The 24,146-nt window shown below is 34.4% G+C and overlaps 3 protein-coding genes and 1 long non-coding RNA gene across 14 annotated transcripts in view; 2 read left to right on the top strand and 2 right to left on the bottom strand.

Annotated features, from left to right (window-relative positions):
* Nucleotides 1–6,288, bottom strand: part of LOC561083 (gamma-aminobutyric acid receptor subunit rho-3) — a 29,877-nt gene extending 23,589 nt beyond the window's left edge. The window contains exon 1 of the mRNA XM_073940757.1: nt 6,092–6,288. The gene's annotated coding sequence lies outside the window, so the exon portion shown is untranslated. The remainder of the gene's footprint in view (nt 1–6,091) is intronic.
* hhla2b.1 (HERV-H LTR-associating 2b, tandem duplicate 1) lies at nt 1,823–13,126 on the top strand. Of its 6 annotated transcripts, none has more exons than XM_021470332.3 (8): nt 1,823–1,878; nt 2,553–2,650; nt 4,083–4,316; nt 5,621–5,899; nt 9,589–9,909; nt 12,242–12,349; nt 12,436–12,492; nt 12,573–13,126. In XM_021470332.3, the coding sequence occupies exons 2-8, from the start codon at nt 2,578–2,580 to the stop codon at nt 12,635–12,637; spliced, it is 1,137 nt and encodes a 378-aa protein (XP_021326007.1). In that variant the 5' UTR covers nt 1,823–1,878; nt 2,553–2,577; the 3' UTR covers nt 12,638–13,126. The 6 variants fall into 6 exon arrangements, with proteins under 6 accessions (XP_021326007.1, XP_021326005.1, XP_073796860.1 ...); XM_021470330.3 differs by having other exon boundaries at nt 4,080–4,316; nt 12,239–12,349; XM_073940759.1 differs by having other exon boundaries at nt 4,050–4,316.
* Nucleotides 8,309–24,136, bottom strand: LOC141380709 (uncharacterized). Of its 2 annotated transcripts, XR_012399409.1 has the most exons (8): nt 24,057–24,136; nt 20,902–20,943; nt 19,739–19,841; nt 17,530–17,664; nt 12,411–12,600; nt 11,573–11,603; nt 9,625–9,864; nt 8,309–8,790 (listed from the first exon to the last, which is right to left on the bottom strand). It is a non-coding gene; the product is annotated as an uncharacterized lncRNA (long non-coding RNA). The 2 variants fall into 2 exon arrangements; XR_012399410.1 differs by lacking the exon at nt 20,902–20,943 and having other exon boundaries at nt 9,625–9,818.
* On the top strand, nt 13,432–23,124 carry hhla2b.2 (HERV-H LTR-associating 2b, tandem duplicate 2). Of its 5 annotated transcripts, none has more exons than XR_012399407.1 (8): nt 13,432–13,503; nt 15,373–15,481; nt 17,488–17,793; nt 19,693–19,962; nt 20,057–20,329; nt 20,409–20,506; nt 21,375–21,625; nt 22,681–23,124. XR_012399407.1 is itself a non-coding variant. In XM_073940761.1 (8 exons), the coding sequence occupies exons 2-7, from the start codon at nt 15,415–15,417 to the stop codon at nt 21,477–21,479; spliced, it is 1,119 nt and encodes a 372-aa protein (XP_073796862.1). In that variant the 5' UTR covers nt 13,432–13,503; nt 15,373–15,414; the 3' UTR covers nt 21,480–21,503; nt 22,681–23,124. The 5 variants fall into 5 exon arrangements, 3 of the variants coding, with proteins under 3 accessions (XP_073796862.1, XP_073796864.1, XP_009295721.2); XM_073940761.1 differs by having other exon boundaries at nt 21,375–21,503; XR_012399408.1 differs by lacking the exon at nt 15,373–15,481.
* Nucleotides 24,137–24,146: the final 10 nt, after the last annotated feature.

Below are 24,146 nucleotides of genomic sequence, written 5' to 3'. Positions count from 1 at the left end.
TAACCCCATTCAGAACCATGTTACCACATTAATTATAAATGTTTAACAACATAAATAAATGTTTTTTTATAAAATATATAAAATTTTATAAAATAATGGAATAGATCTTTATTATCATTGTCACACGTACAATGAAACTTAAAAAGTGCTTGCTCTTTCAGTCAGTGCACCAATCATTTGGTCTCTATAAAAAGTTAAGTGCTATAATTACTTAAAATAAATTGTATAAAATATAGAATATGATTGTATATGCGCTCAAGACACCCATACATAAAAACTGCATAGTACGCATGCATAAAATAGATATTGCTTTAAGTGAAAAGAAAGTAATTCTATTTTTTTTTTAAGTCTGATTAGCAACTTCTTAGGTGTGATAACAGTTTAAATTTTTGTGCAAAAGTTACCATGGTATTACTAAATTAAGGTCTTTTTGTATTTAAAAAAATTATATTGACACATTTTTAGGCCACACTGTAAACCAACAAATATATAGCTTTAAAGAGTTCACACTTAGCTGATGATTGATTGAGAAGGAGGAGTAGGGGTTGAAGGGGGATTCCTCAAAACGAAGATGGCTGTTATATGGAACTTAGGGTATTTATAGTGGCTTAGGAATCGTCTGATTGGTAAAACATAAATTGGATAATGTGAGACCAGCTGCAAGCAATCATAAGCACGTGATCCTCTCAAAATAATTAATTCATTTTCTTTCCGGCTTAGTCCTTTTAACTTTAATATAGAGGCAGATGTATAAGAAGGAGCACTATCCTGCTGAAGAATTTGCTCTCTCCTGTGGTTTTTAATGTCATAGGCAGCAAAAAAATGTCTTGATGCCTCAGGCTGTTAATGTTGCCATTCACTCTGCAGATCTCCCGCACGCTTCCATACTGAATGAAACCCCAAACCATGATTTTTCCTTCACCAAACTTGACTGATTGCTAAGAGAATCTTGGGTCCAATAGCAGACACGATGACATGATTTTTTTTTTAGGTTTTGTATACTAGATATAATTTTTTTATTTCATTAATAAAAGAATTTAATAATGTATGTTCCAAGAAATGTAGCTTTATTTTCAGCTTTTTCCAAGAAATGTAGCTTTATTTTATTAATAAAAAGACAAATGCAAATTACAAATAAATGTTGCTCTTTTACAAAACTGTTTATTGATTCATTTTACAACTTTTTATTGATAATAATCTTGATTTTTAATAATTGATTAGGAGTTTATAAATTAAGGCATTCTGGAGGCATTGTGACAATAAAAACAGGAGTTGTGATGCTGAAAATGAATGCCATTACAGAAAATGTATTTATTTATATTATTCTAAAAATCACAATAGTATTTCACTATATAACTGTTATGTTTACTTCTGATCAAATAAATGCAGCCTTATTGGCCATAAAATACTTATTTTTAAAATAAAATGCCCCGTTCACCTCAGATATATAAATAAATGAATAACATTTAGCTAAAGTCTAAAGTAAACCAGTGCAAATTAAAAACACAAAGAAATACACAATCTGTCATAGTCAATCCATAATTAATGATTTATATAAAAAACAAAGATGACTAAAATCCACTCCAAACTTTATAGATTATGTCTCTTCTACTAAAAAAAAATCTATTTAATTTAAATAAGTACAATATATTTTTTTACTTAAATAATTTTACACATGAATACTGTTCTTAAAACATTATCAAAATGATTAAAACGTCTACTATATTTGGTCCAAAGAGCGTTTTTTGCTCCACCCACAAACTGTAGCAGGCCTATGCTGATACAGGTGTGTGTATTCTAAAATAAACTAGTCAGTCGAGTCACAATCTAGATCGCCTTCAGAGAAGAGACTTCCATCCGCAGTCAAAACACACACACGTGAGTCTGTCTTCATATCGATCAAAACACAAACACTTCATTTAAGTGCAAATAACACGTATTTAAAGTTTTATTATTATAATCTAATAAATTATTTTGAGAATGAAATGTGCTCACTGTAAAAACTTAATGTTGTAAAAAATACAACAGTAAGTTTCACAAAGGTCAAGGTTAATTCCTTTTTTTATTTGCAATATTTTTTTTCTTCCATTGAAATTATTAATGAAATTTAGTAACCATTTCCCAGTGTAAAATCTAGCTTTTTTCAGTATATACTGTATTGTGATGAGCAATTGTTTAGTTAAACTTAATGTCAATTAGAAATTCTGCCTTAATATGTTTAGTCATATCACAAAAGAAAGCAAAAAAAAATTATGCAAGATAAAGAATGTAAAGATTACGCTATGACAATACAATGATTGTATATTTCTAATAATGTAATAACATTTCTAGATCATATTGTTAAAATCATAATGTTAAAAGTTTCATCTCTTTAAATATCCAACATAATGCTGAATTTGACTCTCTTAGTTCACTTGAACATGTCTGGTGACCTTCAGCTGAAGCGAAAGTTGCTAAAAACAATCACATATCTGGTAAACAAAGAGTGACGTTGATAAATGCTTGAAAATGAAATGAGTGTCTTCATGTGCTCCCTGCTTTTTCCTCTATAGTTCAAGCATTAAATCACAGAAAGCAATGAAAACAGCGCAGTCTTGGACTTGTTTAATATTGGTGTGGATTATTGCTGAGACAACTGGGAAAACTCCAGGTAAAACTTTTTTTTTTTTTTTTTACAACGCAGTAAAGCTTCTTTAAAATATTCCCTAATATTCCTATTTATATGAAAGTAAAACCATAAACATTGTTTGCTGTTTCAAGTTAAATATATTCAAATAACTACGTTTACCTCATAATATCATTTTAACATTTACCTAAAATAAAATACATCTAATAGCTCTTTAAAATAGTTAATGCTACTGATTTTCATTTAAACCGATGCATAACTAAAACACTAGCTACTTTTAGAAAATGACAGAAATACTTAACAAATTTACCAACAAAACATTCTAAAATTGTTGGGGTTTTTTAACTCAACTTTAGTTCAAATATGGACAAACATTCACAAGTACACTTGAAGTACTTTTGCTTTTTTGTACAACTTTGGTCAATTTGGGACGTCTAAATAAATCAAAGCCTATATACACCCACCCAAACACCTTATATGAGCAGATGGAGGCAAGTTTTCACTTATTCTTGAGTCTAATATTGTAAAAAAAAAAAAGAGCTCACAAGATACAGATAGGAGACAATGGAAAGCATAGTTGTTGATAGCCACAAAACTATGCTGAATAATGTGGGTTGTCAAAATTTGGAAAGGGAATCACGTGCATTTAAAACCAATTGTATGATTTTAGTAATCTCATCTGTCTATTGTATTCCAAAACACCCTGTAATGATTAAGAATTACAACAGTAGGCTTTCTTTTCTGACTCTTTAAACACATTTAATTACTTACTTTAAGCATTTACATTGCTAGAAGTTAGAACATCAACTGCTTCTGGAATATTTTACACCTCGATTTAATTTGGTCCATCTGTGATCAAATCAGACAAGTAGCACATCTTACCAGATATAAACTAAGATTTATGTGGCTTAAAGTCATTATTAAGCTACATTAATGCGTGACTTACTTCGATAGACATATTTTATTACAAAACAATACTTAACTGGTCTATTCCTGTACTGGGACCAAAAACGCAGCACTCGTTTAAGTAAAAACAGTGCAAGCTCTCAATTTAAAAACAGTCTGACAGCCAAAACACTGGGCTGATTAATCACCTGATGACTATCGACACATACAGTAGGAAACCAGCATTTCAGCCCTGTTTTTGACCTACGACCTACATATTTTCAGGTCAATTCAGAGATCACAAGATGTTCTAGAACAAGACACAAACAAACAATTAAGAAACAGATCGTGGCGTCCCATGAATTTGACACATAAGTATCAGATTTGTGCAGATTTAAAGACATATAAACCCTTCAAAGCAATCATAGATTTCACAAGGCAAATTAAATTAGATATATCACTCTTTTTTTTTTACTGATTAGCATAAAGAAACATATTTAACTTCTTCTAGATGTTCATGTGACCTGCACGTTTTCAGAAGACTGTGTCCTCCCCTGTGTCTTTGAAGCAGTTGGAGATGAGACAATCTACTGGTTCAAACAAAACGTCCTGATCCACACTTACAACCTGGAGAGCGGGCTGTCAGATCAACACAAGAGCAAGACGTCATTATTTACTGATACGATCTCCTCTGGTAATGCATCTCTTCATGTGCCAAAAAGTGGCCCGCAGGATAGAGGGAAGTACAGGTGTGTGGTGAGCAGTCGAGAACCCAGCGAGCACATCATCATAGTCACGGTGGAAGGTGGGATATCATGAGTTTATGTTTCGAGTGTTTAACTTTGTGCAGTCAACTCTGATCATGTTATATGTGAAATGCAAAAAATATATATACATTGAATGATCATTAGATAAAAAAAAAAACTTTATTATTGGCTGAATAAATGAGAAAAGAATAAATGAATGAATGAATGAATGAATGAATGAATGAATGAATGAATGAATGAACGAAGGAATGAATGAGAAGATAATTAGAAGAAATTCTAAATATGAAAGCAAGAAAGGATAAACATAAATTTAGGATTATATATAATGAATGAATAAATGAATGAGAAAAAATGAATGAATGAAATAAATAAAAGAAATGAATGAATGAAGGAAGGAATGAAGAGGAGAATGAACGGATGAATGAATGAATGAATGGAATAGAATAGAATAGAATTAACGAGAAGAAAATTAATGAAATGAATGAATAAAAAGAGAGTGATTGAGAAAAGAATGAATCAATGAATGTATGATAAGAGAATGAATGAATGAAAAAATGAATGAATTAATGATTAAATGAATGAGAAGAGAATGAAGGAATGAATGAAAAAAGAATACTTGAGCAAAGAAAGAAAGAAAAATTAAATGAATGAATGAATGAATGTATGAATGAATGAATGAATGAATAGAGAATGATTGAGAAGAGAATGAATCAATGAAAGTATGATAAGAGAATGAATAAATAATAGAATGTATGAGAGGATAATGAATGAATTAATGACTGAATGAATCTGAAGAGAATGAAGGAATGAATGAGAAAAGAACAAATGAATGAATTAGAAAAGAATGAATCAATGAATGTATGAAAAGAGAATGAGTGAGAGAAAAGAATGAATGAATGAATGAATGAGAACAAAATAAATAAATAAATAAATGAGAAAAAATGAATGAATGAATGAATGAATTAATTAATTAATAATTGAATGAAAAATGTCTACTATAAATATGTAGGCAAGAAAGAATAAATATCAACGTAGCATTATGCCTAAAAGAGAGAAAGAGAAAAAAAATTAATAACTGAATAAATGAATGAATGAACAAACGAATGAATAAATATGAAAGCAAGAAATATTAAATCAACTTAGTATTATGCATAAGAAATAAAAAATAAAGTTAGATTAATAATTAAAAATGTTTATCTACGTAGCATTCTCCAAACTAATTAACACTGGGTTTGTGACCAATGCAAAACATTACTACAGATTTTTTTCCACCAACAACCACAATGAAACTGACGATGACACAACAAACAAAAGAAAGAATAAATTTACTCTGTCATTCCAGCCCCGATCACTTCAGTGAGTCTGGAGACGACAGGTCTCAGTGGCTTTGAGGAAGTCAAATGCTCCAGCCGAAACATCTACCCTGCCCCCCGTATTACCTTGTTCACAGAGCCAACTGCTCAGCCGGACGCCCTTCACCCCTACACACGCAAAACTGCAGACCCACGAGGCCTGTACACGGTGGAGAGCAAACTCCTGAAGCTGGAGGACCTGACCTACATCTGCCTCATCCAATCCTTCTACAGGTCTCAGACATGGAGGACATCACTGCAGGAGAAAGGTTTGATCTCACAGATCTCTGCTAGCTTATAGACCACTGGACGTTTTACAGCGCATTTCATCATCATTATTATTATTATTATTATTATTACATGATATTGCATCACCAAATCTTTCCATCAGCGACCACTAAACAGTTAAACACACACAAGGAGGCAAAGAGAGCATCACAGTGTTTCTCTAACTTACTGACCTTTCAAATGACACCTTGGTGGCATTTTAAATTCCACCTGCAGTCACTAAAGTTGTCCTTTAAGTCTCATCTTTGATATTCAGAATGACATACTTGTGTTTTTATAGTGTGAAAATAAAAGTGTTTGGATTTTACCAAAGTCCTTTTAGGGCAGGGGTGCTCAACCCTGCTCCTTGAGATCTACCATCCTGTAGGGTTCAGCTCCAGCCCTAATCAAACACACCTGAAACAACTAATTAGGACCTGAACAACACTTGATAATTACAAACAGGTGTGTTTGATAGCAGTTGCAACTTAAATCTGCAGGAAGGTAGATCTCCAGGAACAGGGTTGGTCACCCTTGCTTTAAGCAAATGATTTTATTCTGCAGCCATTCTCCATTTCATTCAGGCAAATTCTCCAAAATTGCTTGCCAAGCTTACGATTAAATGTCATATTAGGAAATCACCAATAACATTAAACAACAACTGACTCTTTAGTTTCATTTTTAAATGTTCGAATCACCCAAATCTGCAGAAACTCTCATCTGGTACGAGTCCCTCACCAAGAGAATCCTCAGTCTATATGATAGCAATTGATGATTGGCTCCTGCACTAGAAGGCGGGGCTTCTTTCGCCATGTTAACCATTACACTTTCCCCATTCAGAACTATGAGTGACACGTCTTGTGTAATCTAATCTTTGGCTGTTTATCAATATGCATTCTTGTCTGTACTTGCGTTCTTGTGTTCTCGTGAAATGTCATCAACCTTCGTCTACTGTTCCAATTCAAAGTTCACATCTTGCCAAGTACAGATAAAATTCCCGGATGTGTACTTGCTCCGCCCCTTTTTCCAAGGATGCATCAAAAGGTGACTTGTGCGAACTCCTGAAGCACAGATATATGTCTACATGCACTTATTGTTAAAAGGACAGTTCACCCAAAAATTAAAAAAAAATTACTTAATTGATTTTGTGAAAAATAGTGGAAAAAAGTAGCCATTGACTTCCATAGTAGGAATACTATAGAAGTCAATAATTAGTCAAATAACAGTCTTTAGTATATCTTCCCTTGTGTTCAACAGAAGAAACTCCAGCTGGTATGGAACAAGTGAAGGATGAGCAAATTATGACTTTTTGAGTGAACTATTCCTTTTAAAGATGAATAAGTCCAAATGTTTCAAAATTAGTCCACAAAAAGACTGAAATAATTAGTGATATGAGCAATAATATATAAGTGGCATGACAAATTATATCAGCACCTCAGTTTAAATAAAATAGTTCTACTTTACTGCTTTCTAGCCGCAAATATGAACATCGGAAGTTACTTTGAAAGAAAATAAATACAACAGAGGAAATCACTCAATCGATGTTTCAAGCATTAAGACACCTATAAACCAGCTTGTAAACAATAAGCCACATAACATTACACTTACCTCAGGAAAGCCATCCAGTGACCATAACTGTATAGCTAGCTAGACAAATAAACATTACAATCATAAAAAAGTTCCAAAAGAAGGATTCACCTTCGAGTCCCAAATGATTCACCTTTACTCAAAAGTTCTTTCAAGAATTATTTATTTATTTTAATCATCTAAGGAGCTTGGATGTTGAAGAATATATATATATATATATATATATATATATATATATATATATATATATATATATATATATATATATATATATATATATATATATACTTTATATTCCAGGAGGGACAATGCAGTTTTCATCCAGACCGTGGTACACTGGACCAGCTCAATACCCTCACGAGGGTGCTCGAGAGTTCATGGGAGTATGCCCAACCAGACCACATGTGTTTTGTGGACTTGGAGAAGGCATTCGACCGGCATTCTGTGGGGGGTGCTCTGGAAGTATGGGGTCAGTGGTGCTCTGTTAACGGCCGTCTCGTTCCTGTATGAACAGAGTAGGAGTCTGTTTCGCATTGCCGTTAATATGTCAGACTTGTTTCTAGTACATCTTGGATTCCGGCAGGGCTGCTATCTGTCATCAATTCTGTTCATAATTTTTAAGGACAGAATTTTTAGGTGCAGTCTTAGGCTGGAAAGGGTCAGATTCAGGGACCACAGGATTTCATCTCTGTTATTCGCGGCTGGGATAGGAATCAGCATCTTCACGTCCGAGGCCATGGTGCTCCACCGGAAAAAGGTGGTTTATCATCTCCAGGTTGGAGGAAAGTCCTTACCCCAGATGGAGGAGTTCAAGCATCTTGGGGTTTTGTTCACAAGTGAGGGAAGGATAGAACGTGAGACTGACAGGCGGATTGGTGCAACCAATCCATTGTGGTGAAGAAGGAGCTGAGCTGAAAGGCAAAGCTCTCAATTTACCGGTCAATCTACGTTCCTATTCTCACCTATGGTCATGAGCTTTGGGTCATGACCGAAAGGACAAGATCTCGAAAACAAGCGACTGAAATGAGTTTCCTTCGCAGGGTGTTAGGCCGCACCCTTATGGATAAGGTGAGGAGCTCTGTTACCCAGGAGGAGCTCGGAGTAGAGCCGCTGCTCCTCCACATTAGGAAAAGTTAGCTGAGGTGGGTCGGGCATCTGTTTCGGATGCCTCCTGGTCGCCTGCCTAGGGAGGTGTTCCAGGCATGTCATGGAGGAACTACGTCTCTCAGCTGGCCTGGGAATACCTCGGGATTCCCTTGGAGGAGCTGGAGGAAGTGTCTGGGGTTCTCTTCTAAGACTGCTACCCCTGTGACCCATCCCCGGAAAAGCAGTCGAAAATGAATTAATGAATGACTTCCAAATTAGATTCTAAAGAGTAATTTTCAATGAATTACCTATAATCAGCTTGTAATATTAATTTCAATATCATAGTATTGTACCGGCTTACTGGGATGCGCTATTGTATAGCACTGGTTGATTTATCCTGAGAAAGATCTGTAGCTGATATATATTGGATGCACATGATTTAATATTGAACTGAATCTATAGCAAAATTGAACTGCAAATTTGTATAAATAAATAATTGGATGTCCAGACCTAAAAATAACACTAGTCATGCATTGGACAGAAAACCTAAAGGACATTGGGTTAGTGAGCTGGCACAATTCTCATTAAAAAAATTCTAAACCATGACGTGTGTTTTGTTTATTACGTGTTACTTAATATGTTAACAAATTGCAAAAGCTAAATAATTGACCAAAACCTGATTATTTCTAATCATTTAAATAATCCCTAATTCAGATATATTTGGTTTGCGCTGCACTCATACTGAAGTAAAAGATCATCTGGTGCACACCAGCGTTCAGATTACAGCGTTCACACACATACACATATTTAAACAAACCCCACTAACAAAGCAATTACACTAGAGTTTGTTTTATACCATCAAACCTGCAAAGTGTGAACACATTAAAAACACTTTGGCATGAGTGCATAAACTGTATTTTTGTGGAAGTAAGAAACAATGGTGGTTTCAAACTACATTTTTGACACAAAAATATGACTTTCACTATAGTGGTGTTTAACCAATTTCTCAATTGAACAGAAATATTCAGCAAGGAAGGACAGGACTTCATCTTACCTTGTGTGGCCCCATGGAGCCTGCAGAACTTCACAGTGACGTGGTCCTTCACCAGAGAATACAAGTCCACATCCTTCTTCACCTACGACAGTCTCACACAGCTGAGCTCCAGTGTTTGGCAGAAGAAGGTGCGGCTGGTGACCCCCGGGGGTGAAGGTGGAGACGGGTCACTGTGGCTCCAGAGCCCGCAGAGACTGGAGCACACGGGGACATACACCTGCATCATCTCTGCTCCACAAACTAAACATCAGGTCCAAATTAGGCTCAACATCATTCCAATGACCGGTGAGAACTTATACTCTGTAAACCACTACTATGGATTTTACAAGTGTAATTTACAAAAACACTATTTCCCTCATAAAGCATATAGTACGAACTCTAATTACTAACATGCTCTCATGCCAATTTGTAACTATTTTATGTTTGGCAAATTATTGGCTATTTATTATGAATTATGTAAAAGAACAGAGAACATTTAAATACTTTAATACATAAACCAAACTAGTGTTGCTACACTATAAAACCCAACAGTCAGCTTTACCAAATGAAATTAGTGTAGGTTGCTCACAATGATTTCTTAGGCCAGGAGGAGGCGCGCAAATCAAGCAAGATTGCATATATATTTTCTCAAACACATCATACAATCTGGAATTTATTTTGAGCATTTTTTTCGCTATGCAACTTACAGCAATTTAGTTAGAAAATAGGTTATACATACTTTTTGTTTGTTTGTTTGTTTGTTTCGTTTTAAATGGTTATCTATGGTGGGAGGGGTGATTGTGTAAAAGCAGGTGTAGCCTATTCTTTCCCACAAGTGAGAAATTTCCCTCACAAGCAGGTTTTAAACTATGAGAGTATGAAGCTTTTGTTTTTCCTGTGAATTTTGCCAGTAACTTCAGCAGGTAAGAAAAAATACCAAGTGACATTTACTGTCAACTGTATTACTAACATGCTCTCATGCCAATTTGTAACTATTTTATGTTTGGCAAATTATTGGCTATTTATTATGAATTATGTAAAAGAACAGAGAACATTTAAATACTTTAATACATAAACCAAACTAGTGTTGCTACACTATAAAACTTTATCAGCTTTATCAAATGAAATTAGTGTAGTTTGCTCAAAATTTACTAAAAGTTAATTCTACTCATTTGAAAGCAGTGTTGAAGGTAATGTGTTAATTAAATACCTCATCACTTCAACTTAAAGAAAGTAAGTTCACAGTACTCATATAGATTAGTTTTATAACTCAAATGGTTTGTTGCAATCGGTTTCCTCAAACGGTTTGAGTTGCCTTAACTTATTGGGTTTTACAGTACTCGGTTGGTTTGAGTTCTCTTCATTTATCAGGTTTTACTGTGCTCAAATTGCTTCGTTTACTCCAATGGATTAAGTTCACAGTACTCATTCGGATTAGTTTTTGAATTTAAATGGTTTGTTGCAATCGGTTTCTCAATATTTTGAGTTACCTTTTGGGTTTTACAGTGTAATTATAAGTACATTTTTGGTATATGGTATATATGTAATTCATAACTGTGCACTAGTCATGTTTGGGCACAATTTAATAATAATAATTAGATTATTTTCTCAATGGACATGATCTAAACAAAGGTCAATACATTTACTATGTTTTACAGAGTGGATGTCCTTCCAGCTGTAACCCAGTACTGGGAAACATCCATATACACACTCATTCCCACACATACAAAACAGGCCAATTTAGTTCATTCAATCCACCTATAGGGCATGTGTTTGGACAGTGAGGGCAACCGGAACACCCCAAGGAAACATACGCCAACACAGGGAGAACATGCAAACTCTACACAGAAATGCCAACTGACCCAGCCAGGACTCGAACTAGCAACCTTCTTGTTGTGAGGTGATAGTGCTAACAACTGAGCCACTGTGTTGCCCACAAAGGGAATCAATCAAATCCATTTGCACTTACCTTCGAAGTGTTGGTTTGTTTTAATTTTATCCTAGAAGTAATTAAACATTACAAATATTAACATAAATTCAGGCACAAAGTATATCCATGATCATTACAATAATTGAAAAAAAAACATCAACACACATCCAAAAAATCAAATGATAAAAAAAGATCAATTCAATTAAATAATATAAATTATAACATAACAATAAATACAAAAACAGAAGCAAAACTTTGTAAACAAATTAAAATAGATTATATTTGCATGTAGATTTTAGCTTTGGATAAGTTTTAATTTACTAGCTTTTTCCATGGGACACAGTCAAAGATTACAGCAGGAGAGCAGTTCCAGGGAAAAATAAAAATCCTTCATGAAATCAGTGTTTGTGCTGTTGTTTCCTTTCCAAACTGAGGTCACTTCCTAAATAATGTCATCGTTAAGGAGGTGTCCTTTTTCCTAACATTTCATCTTATGTTGAAGACGCAAGAAAAACCTTTAAAATAATTGAATTAATTAAACTTTAAAAAGTATATTATGATTATGGGCGAAATGAAAAACAATATCTAAAATATAGTTTAAGAGTGTCTGTTTTTGTTATTAGAAGTAGAATCATAATTGGTTGGGTTATAAATATTTACAATAGGCTACTTTAATCCTTAACTCATACAAGTTGTTTTGTCCAGCAGAAAAAAGACTATCCAAGAGCGCCACCAAGTGGTGGGTTCCTACTGTCATTACAGGACTGGCAGTCACTGCACTTGCAGCTATCATCACAGGAATTATTAAATCTAAAGGTATGGATTACTAAAATGACTAAAAGGTGTTGTGAATTATTTGTACTCCCGTTTAACATACTTGTTCACTTCTATCTTCAAAACAGCTGGCTGTTCAAAGTCCAGTCAAAGCCATGTGGAGGCTGCAGAAATGCAAGTCAGAGGTTTGTTTATGGCAGCAGTTATGTAATAAATACTCCTCATTTCACTGCATTATATTCACTGATCCCTCTGTCCTTTACAGCGAACACCGTGACTGAAGCTGAGGACATCTGCTTAAAAGAACAGATCACAAACGGACATACATGAGAATTAATGGGTGGAAATGTGTTACAGCAACATGCTGTATATGGGACATCAAAAATCTGAACCACAATCTAGAACGTCATTAAATCCTGAAAAGTGACGGATTTCCTGGGAGAATTGAAGAAGAAACTGAAAGAATATATATTTCATAATAATAATAATTATCAATATTGTTATACTTATTGTGTAAATAATTGTTTAAAGTGTTAAACTCTAATTTAAATTAAATTGCTGCCTTTTAAAAATTTATAAATCAAGGTTTATTGTTTTATGTTATTTTAACTCATTAAAGAGGTTAACCATGTTTCAACTTAATTTTTTCATTTATATGAGATGGATTCAACTTAAATAGGCCTATTTAAAGTTTAATGCAATGTTTGCCAAGTTTGATGTAAGGTTTAAATTACTGACTATGCGGAAAAACTCATATTGTCTCAAATTGTCCATAATTTATTATTTATCTGCAAATAAAATCTTTATTGTGTTTGCTAAAATTTTAGATGTTGTGTATTCAATCATAAATATCTAAATGTAGCCAAAACAGACTTGATTTCTTAGGCCAGGAGGAAGCGCGCAAATTATGCAAGATTGCATATATATATATATTTTCTCAAACACATCATACAATCGGGAATTTATTTTGAGCATTTTTTTCGCTATGCAACTTACAGCAATTTAGTTAGAAAATAGGTTATATATACTTTTTGTTTGTTTGTTTGTTTTGTTTTGTAGTGGGAGGGGTGATTGTGTAAAAGCAGGTGTAGCCTGTTCTTTCCTACAAGTGAGTAACTTCCCTCACAAGCAGGTTTTGAACTATGAGAGTATGAAGCTTTTGTTTTTCCTGTGGACTTTGCCAGTAACTTCAGCAGGTAAGAAAAAATACAGTCAAATACAGTGACATTAGCACCTTAATGTATTGGTAATGTGAACGAAAATCATATTATTTTGTATTACATTAATATCATGGCTTGAACTGAGTCACTGTTTTGTATTATTACAGAGACCCATCTAATGGTTACTTTTATTATGTTGAATACTCAAAAGGCATTTGTAGGTAAAAAATTTACGAAAAAAAAAGTAAAAATGTTTTGATCCTTCATTTTGAACAGTATGAGTTAGTACAGTCAAAACATATTGTTTCATTTTAAAAATTAAACCTCAATGGAGTACATGTTTAAAAAGAATACTCTTTTTGTCTGTCAAAATGACTATTGTATGTCAATTTGCAACGTTTCTTTGGTATATTTAGCAATGTTTTGTGTGTATTTGTAATCATTTATACTACATTCAGCTGAGGTAAATATATCAGGAAAGCTTTGACCTTTGGTATACAAAAGTAAATAATTCCAGATTTGATAGAGTCACATGCCCAGTCCAAAGTCATCGAGGCCCTTTCACCCTTGCCGTGTGAGGCTGGACAATATGGGAAAAATATAATTTATTGTCACATAACATCTTCAAAATGTTTGTTCACAATTAAACTCCACTGAGGAAGCTACAGTATTTTTGCTCCATGAAATCTAAAAATAATTTCCCCTAAATTCAATTGGCAGCATTTCTTTCTTTTGTAAAGATTTAAGCTAAAAATTACATTTTAAAAGTGGTGTTTTGTTAATTAAATCAGTTCAACAACTTCAACAACTGGATCAATCATTTAAAATGTAACCAAATAAACAAACAATAATTTATTTACTGCAAAACGTTTTATTTGTTGTCAAAAAACTTGCAGCTCAACAGAACTGTATTTATTAAAATGGGTGTAAAAAAAAACACCCTCTTTCAATACAGATCATTATAACGTTTAAAATGTATTCGTAATTGATTTAGTTCTGTTAAATTTCAGAGTGTTTTTTTTTTGTTTTCTTTATTCCAGTATACGTGTTCACTAAATTGTGCTTCCCAAAATCTTAAACTAACCATGGACACAAGTTCCGTTGTTACCAATACCAACTTACTTCAGTGATTGAGGGTTTCCCGGTAATCTGTACTTTAAGTGATAATAAACAAATTAGCTAACATGGAGTACAATCAATCGCTTAACCCAAAAATCATACTTCCTTACTACAGTACATACAGTAACATGTTAAAAAGAACTTAGTATCCTATAAAGCCACAGAGGGAATTTATAAATGGAAGAAAAGTGACAATTGATACTGGCATGTCACGTGATAATGATTGCAGAAATAGAATGAGATTCCACTCATATTTCTATCATGTATTAGATTCGTTTATCATGCAATTTCTGATACTGTAAATAAACATTTCATTCCATACATAAACACGCTCAATTCTGTCTCCAATGTGCATCACATTGGAGCCCCAGAACGACATGGATAATACACATAATAGCCTTGTTTCACATGGGTTAGACTAAGTCAGGATTAGGCCTTTGTTCAAATTAGAACATTTAAGTAATTCTTCTAAAAGTGCCTTATTAAAATCATTACTGGTTTCCATCTTAAAGGTGACATCATGCATCTGCCAACTCAGACAAGTAAAAAAAAAAAAAAAAAAAAAAAAAAACATGAAGCTTGTTTTTTATAAACTCTCTGAGCGTATTAGCCATTATGTTTGCAATACATTGTTCATGGAAATCTTTACAAGATAAGGTAATACAAAACTGGACTCACATCAAAATTGAATTTAAAGGATGTAGGTGTACTTACAATTAGTCTGAAAGATTCAATTTTATATATATATATATATATATAATCCATGTTTGTTTTATTTGGTTACAGCAAACAGTTCATCTGTGTTTAGAATCAGATCATCATCCTATCATGTGGAAAGCTGAGTTTGTTAGTGTGGCATTGTTGATTTACACACTATCCACCTCAGCAACCCCAGGTCAGTGTTTGTTACATACCCCAATGCCACTTTTAATTTGCATAGATGTTTGTTTGAAAATTTTTCAAATTGATAATGTAGGGCTGCAATGTCAAGCAATTCTATGCAATGATTATGTGTGTAGGAATGATTTTGTCATAATGTGGAAACAACTCAGTAATGCAGACAAAAGTACAAGCTTGAGGTTTGAGCGCTGTTAGGGGCTGATCAATCAGACTGGTTTCTTGAACATAATGAGTTCACTGTACTGAAACGGCCTCCACAGTCAACAGAGTTCAATCCAATAGAGCACCTTTGGAATGTGGTGGAACAGGAGATTTGGATCATGGATGTGCAGCTGACAATTCTGCAGCAACTGTGATACTATCATGTCAACATGGACCAAAATCTCAGAGGAATATTTCCAGTTCCTTGTTGAATCTATGCCACGAAAGGTTGTCATGTTCAAGAAGCCAGTCTGAGATGATTTGCACTTTATCACATGGCGTGTTATTCTGCTATAAGTAGCCATCAGAAGATAGGTACACTGTGGTCATAAAGAGATGGTGTGGAGTTGACACAACGCTCAATTGGAACTAATGGGCTCAAAGTGTGCCAAGAAATTAGCCCCCACACCATTGCACCACCGCCAGCAGCCTGACCCGCTGATAAAAGGCAGGATGGATTCATGCTTTCATGTTGTCAAATTCTCAAATTCTTTGTCAAATTCTCAAATTCTGACCCTACCATCCAAATGTTTCAGCAGAAATTGAGACTCATTGGACCTTTGGCATCAACAAGGCATTTACACCCACAGAACTGCCACTCACTGAACATTTTCTCTTTTTGGACCATTATCTGTGAACCCTAGAGATGGTTGTGCATGAAAATCCTAGTAGATCAGCAGTTTCTGAAATACTCAGACCAGCCAGTCTGGCATCAACAACCATGCCACATTCAAAGTCACTTAAATCCCCCCTTTACTCCCCATTGTGATGCTCAGTTTGTTGCAGCAGATCGTCTAGACTAGTGGTTCTCAAACTGTGGTACTTGTACCACTAGTGGTACACGGGCTTTCATGAATTAAATATGTCATATGTCAAATGTCATATGTACATGCTACATATAGTTTAAAAATAATTTATTTATAAATATGATGACATATAACTAGGGCCAGATGGAATCTGCGGACGTTTTTTGCTATTTCTGCAGAGAAGTTTGGTAAAAATCTGCGGATTTCTGCTGAATTATTTTGGGAGTATACAGCGGAGTATCATAACCAAAACCTTAATATATTAAATAAAAAGAAATAAATTACTGAATCAAAAATGAATATATTCAGATTTACACATTTACTCAAGTAAATAAACAGAATTAATCATGGGCTAAAAATCTGCAGAAATCTGCGGAATTCTGTGGAAAATCTGCGGATTTCTGCGTGCGCAGATTCCGTGTGGGCCTACATATAACCTATATTTCTAAAGATCCAGGCAACATTTCCAGGTGTTGATGAATTGGCTACTATATGCAAAAACTTTACATTGAAGTACAGAAGTTTTTTCGTTTTTGTTTTTACTTTTTAAGAACAGTAACCTTTTATTTTTAAAAGCATATTTTAATAGATTTTTACATATAAGCACAGTACAGTGTTAATGTTTAAACTATTTATAATGCTTAAAGTGGCTGACAATAATAAATATTTTTAATAATAGGAATTAGTAGAGCTGTAGCTGCTTCATCGGGCCTACTACGCTACTATATTTCAATACTGCTCATTATGTTGGTACTTGGAGAGACAATTCTTTTCTGGGGTGGTACTTGATAAGAAAAGTTTGAGAATCACTGGTCTAGACCATGTCTACATGCCTAAATGCATTGACTTACTGTCATGTGATTGGCTGATTAGAAAGTTGTGTTAACAAGCAGTTGGACAGCTGTACTTAATAAAGTGGCCAGTGGGTGTATGCCTAATTGATATCAATATGTTTGTCTGTTGTTTTTGACACTGTATTTTGATGTTTTTACAGACAACCGCGTCACTTGTGTCTACTCTGAGAAATGTATGTTACCTTGCAAATCTGACTACCATAGTATCATTCACTGGTATAAGGATAAAGCACCAGTCCATTCATTCTACCGCGATGCAGACCAGTTGGCGCATCAGTCTGAAGAATACAAAGGAAGAACATCTCTGCTCCCAGCATCTGAAATAAACACAGGGAATGTATCTCTCATGCTGAAAAACATCAAGATTCAAGATGAAGGCAGATACAAGTGCTACACCGCCAATGATAAAAGTAATCATGAGCAGTTTGTGTCTGTGTCTGTAGAAGGTGAGAGCGAGCATTTATAAAATCAAAGACTCTTAAGAAAGTTTTGTGTCTCTTTTTTTGTAGGATGAAATGTTACTATAAGTGATGCAACAGACAAACTTTCGTAGACAAACTGTATGGTGTCTTGAGAAAGCTTAGTCTGAATGTTTGAAGTAGTTTTTAGTTTAAATAACAGAAGTAGTTTTTACAAAGTTTGAAACAGTTGTCAGACAGAAAAATACATGTACATTAGCAAGTTTCTAGCATGGATTGGCGTGTTCCTTGCTAGGCGGTCTCTAGGGTGTTCTGAGTGGTTGCTAAGGTGTTGCTAGGTGGTTTCTATGGTGTTCTGAGTGGTTGTTAAAGCGCTGCTAGGGTGCTAAGGTGACGCTAGGCAGTTGCTAAGATGTTCTGAGTGGTTGCTATGTCATTGCAAAGGTGTTGCTAGGGTGTTCTGAGTGGTTGCTAAGCTGTTGCTAAGGCATAGTTAGGTGGTTGCTAAGATGTTGCTAGGCAGTTGCAAGGGTGTTCTGAGTGGTTGCTTGGCATTGCTAGGCGGTTGCTAAAATGCTTCTAGGTGGTTGCTAAGGTGTTTTGAGTGGTTACAAATGTGTTGCTAGGCGGTTGCTATCGTGTTCTAATTGGTTGCTAAGGCCTTGCTAGAATGTTCTAGGTAGTTGCTAGGGTGTTCTGAGTGGATGCTAATGAATTGCTAGGCAGTTGCTAAGGTGTTCTAATTGGTTGCTAGGCAGTTGCTAAAGTGTTGAGTGGTTGCTAGACGGTTGCTAAGGTGTTGCTAGGTGGTTGTTAGGGTCTTTTGAGTGGTTGCTAGGCAGTTGCCAAGTTGTTGCTAGGGTGTTCTAGGTGGTTGCTTAGGTGTTCTGAGAGGTTGCTAGGATGTTCTAGGTGGTTACTAAGGTGTTGCAAAGGTGGTCTGAGTGGTTGCTAAGGTGTTGGTAGGAAGTTGCTTAGATGTTCTGAGTGGTTGCTAGGCAGTTGCTAACAAGAATTACCATGGTTCTAGTATGAATTAGCATATTGCTAGCATATTTCTAGTATAAACTAGCATGTTGTTAGCATGAATTTAGTATAAATTAGAATGTTGCTATGATTAAGTTTGTTACTATGGATTGGTATGTCGCTAGCATGTTTCTAGTATGGATTGCTAAATTGTTAGTATGAACTGGTTTGTTGTTTGTATGTCTAATGTAAAGTCAATGGCAGTTTTTTTTACAATTCCATGGGAAAGTTACCAAGGTGCCTTAAGTGGTTGCTAGGGTGTGGCTACTTAGTTGAAAGGTCATCAGTGATTGGCAGATTGGTAGTCTGAGTTAAATGAGCGTAACCTTAAGTCTGTATGACAGTCTGGACCAAAGTTATAAGGTCTCAAAGTTTGGTCCAACGTTAGGTCAATGGGACTTTTTCTGAATTTTCCGGGTCAGTTTTTGGAAAACCGTAACTTGGATCAGCTGGAAAAGACATAGCAACTCGAGTCAGACCAGTTTGGAGATTTGGTGTTGGTTTGGTGGTTGTAGTATGAACGGTCTAGAATGAGATGCTTATAGAAATTAGTCTCAGAAGAAGAAGACGGAATAATAGGTTTATGTAGTATAACAGTATGTTGGCTTTCTCAAGACACTATAATAAAAAGGTAATTGTGACTTTTGCACATCTCAAAATTCAGACACTTCACTGTTCTGAGATTAAAAATCTCTTTTTTTCTCAAAAATGCAAGAAATAATTGCAGGACAAAAGACTGCAATTCTAAGGACAAAATTGGGGAAAAAAAATAGCAGCACTATTTGGCAAAAATCCAAAGCTAGTAATTGAAAATTAAAGCATCAATATAACCTACAACCATTCTAAAATGATCTGCGTACTTCATTTATTAACCATCACAAAATAACCCATTTTGTTTAGCTCCAGTTAGGTCATTGATTATCACATTAGTACATGAAACGGTCACCTGCACCACCAGTGGAGTTTATCCAGAACCAGATGTCCTGTGGTCTTCATCAAACCCCCTGGCAAAGGATCCATTAAACAATTTCAGCAAAACAGAAGAAAACCTGTCAACAGTGACCAGTATAATTAAAGTGCGCGCCATCAATGAAACATACAAATATAACTGCTCATTAATCAATAAAGACACAGGAACGATACGTTATACAGCTATTCTGGAACAACAAGGTAAATGTTTTGGAGTGGACGGCTTACAGCATATTGTGTGTGGTGTTGTCAGAAATCCTTTAAAACTATTTTCTTTGATGTTTATATTATTCAGAACTCCCTGTGACTGAGTTCGATTACGAATGTCCGGTCACTAAGGGCTTGGACTATACTCTTATCTTGAATTTCTCCACTACCGTCTTTAAATATGACACCAAAGCATCTATAAATGAAATCGCAGACCAATGGAAACCCAAAATCACATTTCATCCAGAAACTGGAACCATTAAACTCTCCCATCTTAATGAAGAACAATCAGGGAAATACACATTGGACTGCACTACAGGCCAGTACAGACACATTGTAACAGCTACACTTCTGCAAGGAGGTACAGTATAGTTATACCATATGGAAAGCTTCCAATTTTGTTCTGCTTAGAATAAATTTAACAATTTCTTTCCATTCAGGTATGGAAATTGCCCACATAATTATCGGTGTTATCGTCAGTTTTATTATTATTTCTGCCATTGTTTTAGTCGTAATATACAGAAAAAAACTGCAGAAGGTAAGTTCATTTCTTTTGTTCCACTCTTTTTTCATCATTCATCTCATTTCATCTCATCTCATCATTTTACTCATAAAAAGGGCTTGACATTAACTTTTTTGATCACCAGCCCCTATGGCTAGTAGTTTTCCAGCATTATTAGCCACTTGACACTTTAACTAGCCACAACTTTGTTGTTGGGAAACTATATAGTATAAGCATAACATTTAAATTTGGCATGCTAAAATTACTTGATTTAGATTTTGTGTTATGTCCACATGCCTCCTCATTCATTTCACTTTTTGTGTGTGTTATGTATGACCTTGCATGAGCAAATGGGTTGTGCTTTCATAGTGTCACATTGCAATTAGTTTTTATTTCAAATGAATTTTCAGGTTCCAACACTAAGGATTTACCTGTGCAGTAGTTTGTCCAGGCTAAAAGTCCCAGATAGTTACCTATACATAAATAGAAAGTTAATCTCCTATTAAAGCAATGTTATTGTAAAGGATGATAATTTACTGTTAATGCTGATTGCATTTGCACACATATTGACAAACGATCTTAAACTAAAGTTCTAATCTTTAGTGATAAGCCAGCACTGGCAATTTAAAAATATTTTTCTACCATCCAAAGTGGCTAGTGGAGGTGGCTATCTAACCTGCCACAGCTGAAATCTACCCTCATTTGCCGGGTTGGGGGGTGTTAATGTCAAGCCCTGCTTATAAAATAATGAAAGCACCATGTAAAATCTTGGCACTATTACCAGTACAACTCTTTTCATGTGATTCAACTGAATCGTTTTTTTTTTTTTTTACTTATAACTTGAGAAAACTAATTACGTAGCCCCAACATGTTAACCTAAAACTCAGCCCCCACCCTTTCACAGATATTTTGTAAAAAACAAAAGACATCAGATCATAGCTCTGAAGAGATGAAGGAAAAGCAAGGAAAAACCAATGGAACATCCAAACTGGAGAACTCTGTGATATAAAACAAACTTTGCCTCTCATTCAACATTCAACAGGAAAAGGCCCTGAACAAACTACCAGCATTAAGACCTTCAAGCTTGAAGATTTTAGACAATGTTTTTTTTTGTATACTGAAGGACTTCCGTCTTCTACCCTTCTAATTTTCAACATGCTTCAACCTCTGACAGAAGAGGATAGATCAGATTCCAGTCATCATTCCATCGACTCAATGTCCTATCCAACATGAAACCAGTTTCTGTGAATTCCACAGCAGACCGAAAAAAACAACCACTAAAAGGTGTCACTGAGACATCTCATCTCAAGTTTTATCAAACATTTATGCGTGCGTGAAAAATAGAGATTTTGAAGAATATGGGTAAAAAGGCCATAAGTTTACCCGCATTTCCATATATATATATATATATATATATATATATATATATATATATATATATATATATATATATATATATATATATATATAAAATACAAATGTAAATAAATATAAATAAATATATATTTTGGATGTCTCTTTTGTCGGTCACTACCGTTACAGGTCTTTCAGTCTGTTAATGAGCTGATGATCTGAATCAGGTGTATTTGTTTAAGGAGACATGGAAAATGTGCAGATCTGGTGGTGTTCCAGGTACATGGTTGAGAAACACTGCGCTAGAACACTACAGTTGAAGTCAGAATTATTTTCCCCCCTGATTAGACAGATTGTTTATTTTTTCCCCGATTTATGTTTAATGGAGGGAAGATTGTTTCAACACATTTCTAAACATAATAGTTTTAACAGCTCATCTCTAATAACTGATTTATTTTATCTTTGCCATGATGACAGTAAATAATATTTGACTAGATATTTTTCAAGACACTTCTATACAGCTTAAAGTGACATTTAAAGACTTAACTAGGTTAAACTTGGTTAACTGGGCAGGATAGTGTATAGGCAAGTTATTGTGTAACGATGGTTTGTTCTGTAGATTTTTGAGAAAAAAATATAGCTTAAAGGGGCTAATCATTTTGTCCCTAAAATGGGTTATAAAAAATTTAGAACTGCTTTTATTCTAGCCGAAATTAAACAAATAAGACTTTCTCCAGAAGAAAAACTGTTATTAGACATACTGTGAAAATGTCCTTGCTCTGTTAAACATCATTTGGAAAATATTTAAAAAAGATGAAGAAAACAATTTGAAGGGGGCTAATAATTCTGACTTCAACTGTAGTGATGTAAATAAATGAAAAAGTGTTCTTCATTCCATAAGAGGGTTTGGTCTAAAGACTAAAACTGTGAGTCAGAGATAATCAGTCAATCATACCTTTAACCTGAAACTGAGACACACCTCCATTTATAGAACAACAACAACATAAGAACAAAAGATAAGAATGTTGTGAGCTATTATGTTTTTAATTATTGTTACAAGTGATTTTAAATATAGAATATGCCATTAAATGTGATTGTCTATTAAATTGAAATGTGTAAGTTCCATCAGAAATTTGTTTGACGGAATGATTTTGATGTGTTTGTTGGACTGTATGGAAGTCTATATGCATGTACAGTATAGTTTATCTGAATGTATGTATAGTTTATCTGTAAAGTTACGGTCTAGCAAACTATTTTGTAACTGAATTATAACTAATTTCGGAGAAAAGGATTACCTTTTAGTCTGCTGTATATAGTTACTGATTTATCACAAGTGCTGCCACTAAAATCAAGCTGCTGTGACAAACTGTGAGAAGTTCTAAAACAGTTTAAGTAAGATTAACAGATGTTTCTTTAAAAAATAGTCACACGTAGACGTCAGAAAATCCCCTAAATTGCCAATGAAACTGTTTTCTGCAATGTGGAATGGAATCCGGTTATAAAAATGAAACTTATTGCCAAAACATGGAAGGTCTTAAAATTTGCTCTGTGTTTGGGACTCTGCACTTATAATTAAGATGCATTAAAATAGTATGGTAAGAAATAACAATTGGAATCAGAAAGCAGAGTAATGATTTATTTTAATCATCTACAAATAAATGGTAGCAAGACACATTAAATTTACAAATGAAAGCACTCTTATGTAAAATAAAGTTATATGATTTCAACTATTTGAGAAGTTTTTTTATATTAACCATTGAAATGAATCCCAAAATTTGAAAATTGGAAAAAAAAAGATAAAATACAAATTAAAAATTATTGATTACAAAGAATTGAACGCTCCAGGAGTGCATGGGATCTACTGCATAGATAGTGTAGTTACAATCTTAACTGATTATCTGGTCCAGCCAGATCTGACTGGATGAACAACCCTGTCAAAAACAACCGTGAATGTAACTAATCAGGTTCTGCCAAAAACACAGAAACAAATGCTAAGTGAAAAACAACAAGCTTGAAACAACTCAGAAAAAATATAACTTTGTTTGTGCTTATACACTAGTATACCCTTTTTGATCTGTTATGTGCATATTAATTTGTTTCCACAAAAAAAATAATGATTTACAAGCTTCTTTAATAGCATTCCAGCCCTAAACCTTTCCTTTAAACAATAAAGTCATACCTTTAACTAGAATGGCCTAATCAACCTGAACCTGAAAGCATGTTCAAAAAATACCTGTATCCAGGGGTGTCTCTAACCAAAGTCTTCAGAAAGAGAGGACGAGTTGGTCAGGACATCTGGCATTCTATAATGATCTGCATCAGA

Source organism: Danio rerio, chromosome 24 (assembly GCF_049306965.1).
Source record: "Danio rerio strain Tuebingen ecotype United States chromosome 24, GRCz12tu, whole genome shotgun sequence".
NCBI lineage: Eukaryota > Metazoa > Chordata > Actinopteri > Cypriniformes > Danionidae > Danio > Danio rerio.
This window is presented reverse-complemented; position numbering and strand designations above follow the sequence as displayed.